Here is a 13,394-nt window from a genome sequence, read left to right on the forward strand (position 1 = left end):
AAATGTCATTGCACCTTGCAGATCTTAGGAAGCCTGGGATAGATTTATTATAATAAAACCTCATTGCTATTAATAGTTCTTGGCTTTCTGCCAGTGCTTGTATTTAAGCACTTATGGGATTAATGATAAATTCTTAGACAACAGCCTCTTTACATCTTGATTCACTTCACTGAGTACATGAGGTAAATTTTAATGGCCGCAACAAAAAGAATTACTTGAAAGCAATGCTGCATAATTTACATTTTTACAAATTGTTAGTGACTTGAAATAGTGGGCTAAATCAAGGCCTTTTCTGGAACAGTAGCTCCACTCTCCATAGTTCAACTCAGAAGTAAGCCCTGTTGAATTTAATTGAACTTATTCCCATGTCAGTGTATATAGGATTGTAGCCTCAGAAAGCCATATTTTTTATATTCATGAAAACAGCATTTAATGTTTCCTCTAGTATTTCATGTTAGACTTGTATAATCTTAACTGATTTGTATTCCACCACATATAACAACTGAGGGGAAAGTAAAACTTTAAGACTTCTTCTTCCTTCATATGATTTTCTTAGACGTCTTAATTACATTTAATTGCATCTTAATCTGCATTTCTCGATTTTGTTTACTTTGGAATGCGGAAAGAAATAGAAGTGGTTGATCACAACTTTCATATTAATGCTGATGTTCTTAGCTGTATAGCTATGTGAGTACATACAGCTATAGCTTTTTACACATAATTTATTTTGATTTTGAAACTCATATTCAAAGTGGCACCATGAGTACAAAAAGAGAGAAAAATCCCATAGGAATTACCTATTCATTCATTTTGTTCTGGAGGGAAATCCACCAGATGAAATCCATGTCCCTATTCATGTAGTTTGCATTGGAAAAGGCAGTTAGGTACTGCAGATCCAAGTTTTATTTTTTTTATTTAATGTACTTGCTTCCTTTAGTGTTCGCTGCTACATCCCCATCAGCCTGGTATAGCTACTTCAGTCATTAACCTATTGGTATTTTTGCAATAGTAACATCTACATATAATGCAGCTTTTTAATGGCTTATTTTGCCTGCCTTTATGAAGGTCATTCATTCTAACTGTGCAATGTCTGCATTTAAATGGAAGAAGGCTTATAAGCAGGAAAAAACTTGTAGAAACTAGAAAGACACTAGAGTCATTTTTGCTCTTCCTCATTTGCATTTGAGTTTCATATTAAAGCTTGGAGTTGATTGTAGTACTTTAATTAGTCCCCAGTGGGCTTAAATGGACAATGGACTGACTGCTCATTAGCCTGTTTGCTTTCTGTGAAGTCTTGCAAACTATCTAATGTTGTCTGTGTTTCATGCACTTTTCCAGATGTCGCAACTCCTTATCCTGATAAGAAGTCCATCCTGATGTACGTGACATCACTTTTCCAAGTCCTGCCCCAGCAAGTTACTCTTGAAGCCATCCAGGAAGTGGAAACATTGCCACGGCAATCAAAGCACATCAGAGAAGAGCACGTCCAGTTACATCAACAGCGCTTTTCACAACAGGTGAGTTATTTGGGGTTTTTAATTCTAATTTTAATAGCCAATAAAATCATATATTTAGTGAAAAAGAGACTATGGGCAAGATCCAATTAAGTCACTGTCAGAGTAGACCCACTGCAGACAGTGAAGAATTTACATGTCCATTGATTTAAGTGGTTAATTCTCAATATGACTAACATTGAATATCACTCTATGTATACTTTATTTGCATGGTTTATACTGTTAACTGCCATGCATGAAGTAATAGACTGTTTTTGAAATGAAGAAAGTTACGCTTTTTGTGCATTACATGATGCAAAGCAGGCTCCAATAGCATGCAACACTTCCTTGTTCGAAGCAAGGTAATTCAAGGTAAGATTTTGTGACATTTTGGTGTCTTATATTCAAAGCACGTCTTGAAATTAGTAAGGCTTTGCCAATCAAGCGCTCTAAGGGTCGCAGACATAGCTTACTTAAAAGGCTGTGTCACTTTTAAACTGCTTTGCTCTGTCCATCAGCTTTCTCAGTCTTTCATTAAATCATCTGTATGTATGAAAAAGCATAAATAGTTGGAACATTTTTATTACTCAGTAGACTCTCTACAAAAGCAATGCACTTATTCACTGCTCAAAATGTACAGGATACTGTTTGGATTTAGCTACCTCTGTTGCACAGTTAATAAGTTTATACACAAATAAGCTTTCTGTTGGATCTTCTGCGGAGGGCTTCCATATCCAAGCCAGTGTCCCAAATCAGCATCTTTTATAGTTTTTAATACCACACTATCCTACTTATAATATTTCATAAGCAGAAAGTAGAAAATAAAGCACACACACCATTTATTACCCCATATAACCTGGAAGAAACATCTTTTCTGAGTCAGAAATGTCATTGAGAGCATAGGAATTCATCCACCAATGAGATAATATTACCTTGGCCTTTAATTAGACATCCAGCCCATCCAGTGTTCCAATTCCACGCTTGGTAATCAGACTTTGTATGCTCTTATATAGCTAATGGTTGAAACAATTGGCCTCACATTAGGATGAGCTGCTGCTAGAGCCTTATTGATGTCTCTCCATTTCTAATTTTATTTGTCTAGTTTTGGGACATGAGGCAAAATATTGACTTACTGACATCAACTTTCCCAGGCGGTATAACACTTTCAGTTGTGAACTACCAGAGTTACTTTGAAGGTACTAGAGACCAATTCTTGCTCTTTGTTTTCCAGGCATCCCCCCCCCGCCCCGGTTCCTTCTCCTCACACATCCATGGGCCTTCCAAGCTCTTTGACTAGGACAAAAATGATTTTGCAAGTGATTTCCCCCTCCTTAGGGTTAGGTTATATAGAGCTGTCACTATGAAGTGAAAAACCTCTGTATCTCTCCTTTGGTTATGCATTTCTGTAGCTGTGTCTCATGGTGTAAAACAGAGTTACAGTTGCTTGAATTTCTTCCCCTGAAAAATTGCAGGGGTTGTTTACTTGTGGTGTCAGTTCCTTGTTAAAAAAAAAAAAAAGGTCTTATCGTAACTCAAATTTAGATGTGTATGGAAATTCTGAAACTATTTATTTCTTTACTTAAGCGGGCACACTGTGGCAACTGCATTCCCATGAGAGGCTAGCCTGATAGTTATATTTCTCGAAGTGAACAGAAATTCTAATTATTAATTAACTCTCTTATTTCTGGGACACTAGCATTTTTAGATTTGTTGATCAGATGGCCATTTGCTGACTGCTGAGCACATTTATTCAGAACGTACTATGAGTCCTTGCTACTTTGCTTTCTGAGTGTGCTGAATTATAAAGGCCCTTTACTGATTTGGGGTGTCATGCCAGGAATAATTATCTGGCACTTCAAGGAGTCTTTTTACTTGCCATGAAAGGATGTCATATTAATGAAAGCAGCTCACGAAATTCCACATAGTTTTGGTTTTTTTACTCTTTATGGCAGCACTGTTTTCTGCAAGATAGAATTAAACTGCCGGCGTTTCCCCCTGAAAGTATACATTCTGTCCTTTCTATTAAGCATACTCATCCGTGTGTGTGTCTGCTTTTCTTCCTAATTTCTTCTCCTTAGATCAAAGTCAGTGTAGCACAGGGTCATGTGCGCACCCCTTCACCTCCACCTAAACCTCGCTTCAAAAGCTATGCGTACACACAAGCTGCTTATGTCATGTCCCCTGACCCAAAAGGGAAGGTGTTCCCTCCACAGGTCTGTCAACATTACTGTTTGTTGTGAATATTATTCTAATATGCCTGTGCTTGCTGTGGAAAATATATGCACTTTGGGGTTTTTTTTAAAAAAATTTGCTTGTGCCCATTTTCATTTCCAGCAGTATATTTTTTAAAGGTTTTTAAAGGTTTTAAAGGTCCTTTTCTGCTGTATATCTTACTTTTCTTTGCAAAACCGCACCTATCTTTGTGCATTAGGCAGGAACAAAAAAAGAGAGTAAAATTATTATCATCATCATTATTATTGTATTTGGTTTCAGAATTTCAGTTAACACCATAAGCTACTTATAATCATACATGTGGAATGGCAGGATACTCAAGGAAGGTTTAACTTTGTTCCCCAATAACATTCCTCTGTCCCAGGGGTTCTCAAGAATGTGTTTCACAAACTTTGTTCAGGTGGTCAGCAGCACATCTATGGATCACTGGTTGAAAATGCCAGATTAAATATTCATCTTGATTTTTAATTATATATTTATTGCTTCTTTTGTTCCTTTTGTTGTATTTTATCATACCACAATGTGAATTCTGTGGATATTCAAATTGTAATTCAATAAAATACAATTTATAAATAATTAAAGAAGCAATGGAAATGCAGTTAAAAGTCATATAGCACAGTGCATTCTTGCAACAGACAGAAAAGGAATTAATTGGTTGGCCGAGACCCTCAGCAATTGTCAAGTGCCCCGTGCAGGAGGCAAGGAGGGGGAAGCTAAACCACAAAACAATTGCACATTGTGGGCCCTCATTTTAAATGGACAGGAGTGTCATATGCAATGTGGCATGGGGGTTGGTCATTCAGAAGATGATTACAAAATTTACAGGGGACTCCGTATTTTCCCATGGACATAGATGTTTCTCTTTCACCCTGCAGCCCTGCACCTCCTAAAAAGCCTTGCCGGGGGTGCGGGGTTACAGTCTGAGATCCCCATGAATAGCATAGCCTGTGTTTTAGAAGAGAAAATCGCCCCAGATCAGGAGGGGAAGCCTTGTACCAGAGGATGTTCCTGTCTCCCTGCTCACACAACTTAAAGTTCTAAAACACCTTAAGCTGTGATGTTACTGCCTTTTGAACTGCTACATGAAATGTAGAGGAGTAAGCTTTATTTGATCCATTTGTCAGATTCTTCTATCATTACTTTAAACATTTGTTTAACTGTCAGCGGTATACAGGCCTTGTGCAGCACACAAAAGTTATCGATCCATGGTCAGATAATGGTATCATCATTGTGCACAAAGAGTAAATCTTATATATTTCTAGTAACTCACATCTGCTTCTATTCACTACCTGCCTTCTCTAACCATTCCTCCTTATTGCTAGGCACCTTGTCCTATCATGAAAAGAAAGCAGGATTCATTGTGTTTAGTTGACTGGCCCACCCTGTGGGTGGGATATGAACCCACATAGTCAAGGTAAAAAACAACAACACCAAACACAATATTTCCATAGGAGTGTCACCAGTTTTCTGTACTCAGAAATTTAGTAGATTGAAATTATTCTAATCTCCATTTTTAAAAAGAAGAATAACCATTACCACTTGATGTAAAATTCACTTAACATGTAGCATCTTCCAGTTCACCTGAATAGTTCTTTAAGAATAAGCCTCATAGACTAAAACTAATTGAAATGGACAATTGATCTTTGCTCACTACCAAGGAAAATCATCAACCACAGGGGTTTATTTTTAAAAAAGCCCAATTGCAGGGGATGGAATAAATCAAGGTAACTGAATGGCACATCAGCATCTCAGTTAAGAGAAATTGGCCTCATGCTGAAGGTTCTACCTTTTGGTGGTTAACTGTTAACACTTTCTGGGGGGTTTCAGAGTCAAATGAAAGCTAATTTCAACACATAAAATTGGATTTGCAGAAAACTTAATAATATCTGTACTGTATTCTTTGGATTTGATAATTAGCAAGTTCTTCTTTAGGTAGCTTCCTTTATACCCGTCACCATGATGCATTTGGTTTCCAGACATATTTAATTAGTAGCAAAATTAAGCAAAGCGCTGTATATATTGCAAAGTAGAAAGGTAATGTTGTAACGTACATGTGACTCCTATACACAGTTTCCTCCTGCCAATTATTCTTGCAAATAAATATCTATTGGAATATTAAATTAATTAATATCAAGTGAAACTGAACAGAATATTTTCCAGAAGGGTAGCCATGTTAGTCCACTGCCAAAAATATGAATCTTGTGGCACTTAAACTGTCATGGCCAGATTCTATTTTATCAGGTGCCTTAAATGATACCCTGAATTTGGAGGTAAATGTATACAGTGGTATCTCGGGTTACATATGCTTCAGGCTACATACGCTTCAGGCTACAGACTCCACTAACCCAGAAATAGTACCTCGGGTTAAGAACTTTGCTTCAGGATGAGAACAGAAATCGTGCTCTGGCGGCCCGGCGGCAGCAGGAGGCCCCATTAGCTAAAGTGGTGCTTCAGGTTAAGAACGGACCTCCGGAACGAATTAAATACTTAACCCGAGGTACCACTGTACATTGGTGGCAAGAGGGAGGGCGGAGGGGGGAGGGGATGAAAAATTGGTTAGCAGAGAGATCAGAGGCAAATTAAACATAAAAGATACAGACGGTGACAATTATAAAAAAGTTTAGATGTAACATAAAGTAACAGCAGTGCCCATTCACAAAGCAGAGTTGAAGAACATCCTGGCATTGCCAAGTTAATTAACACCTGCAGAGGGACTAAAACTGTCATTTCAATTCAAACCACATGTGATAGAATTGAACTTCTTAATAAGTGTGAAGCAATTTCATGCTGGATTCTCCCTTTGTTCCTTTGTATAAGAATAGCCACATGAAGGTCAGCAGAGCTGGTTTCCAAATATTTCGCATCCTGATGTCAGATTTGTGTCCATCTAGACTTTTGCCTGGAGACAGACCTGATTGTCCTGTGTAGATATCAGAAGGACAGTATTGATAGAGCAGGTAGATGAACCTTTGATGTTGTAACTGACATTATTGGATTCTATAACGGTATTGTCTTCATACATATGAGGACAGAGTTGGCATATCGGCTTGCTGCAAGGTCTAGTCTCTGGTACCAACGAACTTGTCATATCAATCTAAGGATTTATGCTTGTGCAGGTGGAACTTCGCCACCATGCCCCCCAAATCTGTTTCTAGGATTTCCCAGCAGCCTCCGGGTGGGCCCAGGTCATGCCCAGGTGGAAGAGAGGGGGGAAAGTTCTGTTGCACAAACGTAAATCCTTGCACTGAAGGGAAGCTTTTAGTGGTTATTGTCCTTTGTTTTCGTTTCTGTTATGTGATCTGTTGCTGCTAGTGAGGAGCTGGTTCAGGTTATCAGTTTGCACTTAAGAGCTATTTACATTGTCAACACCTCACCTTTTTTAAAATTGGGAAGTAACCCTGTTTTTATTTGGTTGACATCCAGCATGTGTGATATGACTGGCTATAGTCCATAAAAACGTACGCCATAGCAACTGTGCTAATTTTAAGGTTTCATAAGACACACTGTTGTTGTTGTTGTTGTTGCAACAGTGTCCATGTCCAGCACCTTGAGTGGGAGCTGGAAGTTAAGCAAGGGAGTGCTGGAGCTAAGGAGCTCAATAGGCATCTCTTAGCCCAGCAAGAGGAGACAGAGAGATGCTTAATCTCACTGCCAGCTCTACCTGTCACCTATTTTACAGTGGAATCTTTCTCCTCTAAACTGAGTAGACCTTTCCTCCCAAGCAGTAGTGGCTGGTGGTGTGGGCAGGGCGGTATTATTGACGTGATTCCCCAACACCCCATACCAGTTGGTTACTGAGAGGGACAGAAGGAAAGGCAAGGCAGCAAGGAGCTACAGCATTGGGAGCATTGTATTGACTCTGAGGGGTTCTGGAATAGCTCAGTCAGTAGAGCATGAGACACTTACTCTCAGGGCCGTGGGTTCAAGCCCCACATTTGGCAAAAGTTCCCTGCATTGCAGGTGGTTGGGTTTGATGGGCCTTGTGGTCCCTTCCAACTCTATGATGCTTCACCTATATGTGATGCTTCTGTCAGGGACTGACAAGAATAGGAGAATGAAGGGGTCAATGAAAAAGGGGGTGAGAGAGAGAGTAAAGCTGGGGGTGTGCCCAGGGTGGAATGTGGGGCTGAGGAGGATCTTAGGGAAGGGATCAGTGAGTTGTAGGGTTCCATTTCCCAAAGTAAGGAGAAATTCTCCCATCACCAGTACCTTCACTGGTGCCAGCAGTATCTGCAAGGCGTCTGACAGCAGCATCAGGAGGAATAGATTGGGAACTGGGTGCAGGTCAGCAAGAGCAAGGGGGAAGGGAGCAAGTTCAGAAGTTGAGGGGAAAGCTGTCGGGGATCCCTAAATTCTTATAGCCTGCAGAACTTTCAGATGAGACCATGCCTCCAGAACCCCCCAAGAGGCTCCTCCACCCCCTCCTCCACTGTCTCCATGCTCAAGGAGGAATTTAAAGAGCAAATGTCAATTTGGGTTTTCTCCAGGTTGACATGTGCACTAAAGAGTCGGGGGTTTTGTCTGAGAAAGGAGTGGGGCAAGGGGAAAACCACTCAGACCCATGCTTAAAAGTTGTGGGTCAAGCAGAAAACTGCTCAGATCCCACTTTCTAGGCACAGGACAAACAGACAAACCCTAAATAGCATGTGCCAGCACACTGCATGTCCACAATGAAATAGTGCTGATTTCAGCCTATGGCTTACTGTGATGTTTGAACCAGACAAGAAAGTGTGGTGCCTCATCATATCAGCTCAAATAACATAGATTTATTTATTTTTTTGCAGCTTCCACAGGGCATAGCATTTGAAGCAGTCCTCCATGAGTATAGTATTAAGCAATTCTTGTGCAGCAAATGAAACCCCCTTTGCACCAATCTAGAGGGGGTGTTGGGTGGACTGGGCAGAGGTTTTCCTCTACGTAGCCCTGGAAGTCTCCACCTATGAAGTGATGCTGGTGCAACCCTGCACCAGATACAGCTTATGGAAAGACTCCAAACTGGGCATTCTGGGGCATGACTAAGTCAGCCCAGATTTCTCTGGATTCCAAGACAACCCCACTGCTGTCACTTGATCCAGGCCTGGTCATTGCCCCAGCTCCTGGTGCAGAAACTTATTTGTCCCCTGCCTTCTGCCCCAGCCAGTGTGAGTGGACAGGCTGCAGAAGCAGCAGTGGCCCCAACTCTCAGTTAAGGACTACCCCTCCCCAGCCAGAGTTTGGATTGCTGTGTTGATTCTGCTAATAACAATATGCAATTATACCTTAAGATAATATTCTTAAGTCTGTAACTGGGTTTGTATATACAGTATTGGATAATCATATATAATATGTTAAATATAGCAGAACATTTTTCAATGAAGTTAAAACATTTTTTAAAATGCAATTAAATATTTATTAAAGCTTCTTAATTAACGGAACAGCTTCTGAAGAACATTTGAACATTTAATTGTTCTCTTTGAAAACTCCGCTGTTTCAATATGGAGAATCGTGGCACAATTATGTCCTACCTTTATTGTGATATAACCAATGAGGGTTTATTCTGGAACAATGCTAATCAGGTGGGGACATTTTAATTAGGGATTTTTGCTGGAGTAGGTCAGATCACTAAAATCACTGGCATTCAGCAGGCTCAGGTTGTCTTTTTGCTGTTAGGGATTAGATTTATAGCAGATTAGTGTCTAAGAAAGTGACTTGGAAGTAATTTATTGAATTGCTCAGGAAAGCAAGCTGGTAATGTGAAATACAGCCTTTCACATCTGGGCACTGGTACAAATGCAACCAGCAAAATAGTAATAGAATGGTTGTTATTTGGAGTGTGTGTGTGTGTGTGTGTGTGTGCGAGCGCACATAAATATGTGTTTGCCATTAATTTACTTGGGCACTTCATTCCACTTCCTAGAGGATAGGCAAATACTAAACAAGACAGTTTGTGGACTTTCAGAGGGGTGCACATTTACAGAGCATGTCTTACTCAGAAGGACTCTGAGGTAAGTATGTATATATAAGATACATAGAGCCTGTGTGGTGTAGCGGTTAAGAGCAGTAGATTCGTAATCTGGTGAACCGGGTTCGCATCCCCGCTCCTTCACATGCAGCTGCTGGGTGACCTTGGGCTAGTCATACTTCTCTGAAGTCTCTCAGCCCCACTCACCTCACAGAGTGTTTGTTGTGGGGGAGGAAGGGAAAGGAGATTGTTAGCTGCTTTGAGACTCCTTAGGGTAGTGATAAAGTGGGATATCAAATCCAAACTCTTCTTCTTCTTCTTCTTCTTCTTCTTCTTCTTCTTCTTCTTCTTCTTCTTCTTCTTCTTGATAAACAGTTCTTGCAGACATGTAAATAGGATATAAATAGGCATATTCTGATCTAGGTTTTTTCCTGTTATGGAGTATAATAGATTCATAATGAGATCTTCAGTGAAATGGAACTCAGAATGTTTGTGGCCTTTTCCCTTTTAGGCTATACTTGAAAATGATCTGACAGAGTTTGCTAGAAAGGGATGTCAACTTGTGGCTGCTATCAGTGGTGGCTGATGGCCATTTACTCTGGTAGGGCAGAACATCAACTGTAGGAGGAGCCAGAAACAATGTAAGGCAGAGCTCACTCTTGATTGTTTTGTCCCTATCTTCCTCTCTTCTGTGTTCTGCAAGGAAAACATTGAAACGAAGGAAGAGGAAGCTGTCATAGGCAGGGACATCCCCTGGATTGGTTGTAAGTAAGAAGGCAGGAAGATGGGAACTGGTTAAGGGTAGACTGAAGCTGGTGGACCTGTGCTCCATTCTGCCTAATGGACCAGCCTCCACTAGTTGCTATTTTGGATCCTCAGAAGACTCAATTGAATTGAGATCATTTTTTGTCCTAGAACTACCTATAATAACATAAGGTTCACTTCACACCTAACATCTTTAGGTATACACCTCAGGATTTGCTTTCACTCTTTGTCTGTGTCTGACTGCATTCAGAGGCACAATTAGTTGAGTTACAGGAGAGGCCTTTCCAGTGGTGGCACCTATCCTGTTTAATATTGTTTCTCAGGAATCTCCGTGGTCTCCAGTTTTGTAAGGCTTGAGGCAAGTGGTTGAGATGTTCCCATTTTCCCAGGCTCTTGGTTTTTTAAGTTTTCTTGCATTTCACTGTGATTTTATCATATATTTAAAATTATGCTGCGAGCTGATTTTGTGGGGCATTGCAGTCAAAAGATGGCTTATTAGTTTTCAAAATAACTGCCTGCCTAATCACAGTCGGTATATTGAAGTGCAGAAAGGTCTAGTGAATATACAGACCTCTCCGGCATCTTTAGTTTGATGTCATCCACTTCAATAGTTGAGCTTTCTGACTTTACAATTCCCTTTTGGAGTATGCATTTGGATAAGAAATGATTTTTAGTTTGTGTTTTCTTCCACAGCATGTACAGCTACTTATCATACCATTACCATTTCATCCTATTCAAGAAAGTTTTCTGTTTCATACTTGTCTTTACTAGACAGTTAGTATATCTGACAGTAATGTTTGTGTCGCTTTACTGAATATTTCTGGAAAATGAGTGGGAAATTTATGTTAAGAACATACTTAGCATCGTCTTCTTTGTGATAACATATGTCATCTTCAAAAAAGCGATCTGTGGCAATCTGGAGAAAACCCAAATTGCTGTTTGCTCTCATTGAGCGCTAAAGAGCGGTTTTCCCCATGGAAAGCAGCAGGGCAAGAGGAAGTGTGGATAAGCCCTAATAGGCCAACTGAACAAAGACATGGATAGTTCCCCGGAACTAAAAATGTTCAGGCTACACTCTGTGACTTTGTGTTTGTGCTCCTTAAGCAATTTTCTCTTTACTTTTAGACCTTTGTTAAAATTGGACATAAACTATTCCTGATTGAGATGCCTGCTGCTAAGATCTGCTGCTGGAGATATTAGCCCCTGAATGATGGGAAGTCAGTTCTTTTACTCAAGTTATTTGCATCACATTTAAATATATGGTTTTTCATTGCAGTAGTGGCAGAAAGTGTTGGCAGAGCACATAATTTTGGTATTAAATAATAAGGAGTTATACAGAAGCTTACTTTTAAAACATTCGGAAACAAGTTAAAAAATGTTATCTAAATTATTCTTAATGTTGATATCCATCATCACTAAACTCAGTTTAGGTTTATTTGAATTGGTTTTATTTCACTGTCAGCCTTTTGATCTTGCTTTAACAGTGGATCCTAAAGTTGCTTTCAGTCAATCAGACTTACTATGAGATTTGGTTAGAAGCAGGAAGTTCTTACTGGACTCATTTCACTTCTTCACTTCAAAGGTAATGTAAGGATCAATAAATGTTGCTTGAAATAAAACTTAAATTTAATTGGAGGATGATCCTCCACTCTATGTAAATCTGATCCTGTTCTCTAAGCAAAAACCTCTTGGGTTATACATTTGGATACATTTGATTCATTTTCATGCTACTCATCACATATTTTATTGAGAATTCATAACACAGTAAATTACAAATGGTAGATGGATTAGTATACATCTTTGTCACTGGAAAATAAAGCTGCAATCTATTCAGATGCCATGGATTATTTAAGTCAATTTGGGCAAGACTGAATTGCAACATTACAGATTTATTAACCCTGGATGCACTCTTGCAGGGTTGCATGTTACATTCGACCTCTATCTACTAATCGGCTTTGGAACTGCATTGTCCTTTAGATCATCCTCTCTCTGTTATTGGAAAATGCACATTAAATTCAGGTGGTTTGGTAGCTATGGACTAGCTAATTATCCCATGCTCTGTTGTGGGCTTGCAGTAGAACATGTTTAATGAAAGAGTAGCATTGCTGGTGCAAGGGAACAGGTTGCCTCCCTGCTCTGAGGCAGGAGGATGCTGTATGGATTCTGCAGACAACATCACCAGTGCACAAACACATTGTGCATGTTTTCTGTGCAGGGGTTTTTGAGACTCTAGAAGGTTAGAAATATTAAATTTAATACTATAATAGATAAGCTTTCAGTGCAGGTAAATCTATACTTTTCTATTTATAGGCTCTGAGAATCAATGGAAACAGCTGCCAAGTTTGTCTGATTTTTCTAAGCTTCTGAAAGTCACAGGCATTCTAGAGTCGTATTTACTTTGAATTAAAGTTTTAAAGCCCTTTGAGTCCTCCAGTCTGGACAGTAATATAAAGGATTTTTATTTATTTTTGATGTTCCCCTTACTTCATATACAAATTATAAAATTGTTATTTTAAAATTACAGGATGGTTAAAATTAATATTTCTCTCAATGAGAAATATTGAATAATTTGGATTAGTTTGACAGTGATATATTCTGAGCTTGATAAATAGGCAGATCCACAAATCTAGTTGTTTTCAAACAAAATAGGAAATGTAAAACTAACAATAGCTCACGTCCCCATTTCTCACTAATCTTATCTGTTGTGTTTCTTAGTAACCTTCCAGTGTCACCCCCTTGCCCCATATTGGTCAAGTCGGGATAAATTAGTGCTTTCTTTCCTCTACTTTATTCACCCTACTGAATCAAGGCTACAGTCTCTGAGGCTCTATTTTTTAAAAAATATACTTTTATTAAAGATTTATAAGTTTACAAAAATAAACTCAAGTTGTGTTTTCTACAGATCAGTTTCATTTATTGTAAGACATTAGTGTTGCATGCAGTATTAGGTTGGGGGGGGAGGG

General features: G+C 39.3%; 1 protein-coding gene across 10 annotated transcripts in view; it reads left to right on the forward strand.

Moving 5' to 3' along the window:
- Window positions 1-13,394, forward strand: part of DMD (dystrophin) — a 1,019,805-nt gene that overhangs the window by 374,182 nt on the left and 632,229 nt on the right. For 8 of the 10 annotated variants that reach the window (XM_081003446.1, XM_081003448.1, XM_081003442.1 and 5 more), the window contains exons 8-9: window positions 1,339-1,517; window positions 3,572-3,706. In XM_081003446.1, the coding sequence (XP_080859572.1) occupies window positions 1,339-1,517; window positions 3,572-3,706 (314 nt within the window). The remainder of the gene's footprint in view (window positions 1-1,338; window positions 1,518-3,571; window positions 3,707-13,394) is intronic. The other 2 variants (XM_081003453.1, XM_081003452.1) reach the window with 1 other exon arrangement.

The sequence above is a fragment of the Podarcis pityusensis genome (assembly GCF_964106645.2).
Source record: "Podarcis pityusensis genome assembly, chromosome: 4".
Lineage (NCBI taxonomy): Eukaryota > Metazoa > Chordata > Lepidosauria > Squamata > Lacertidae > Podarcis > Podarcis pityusensis.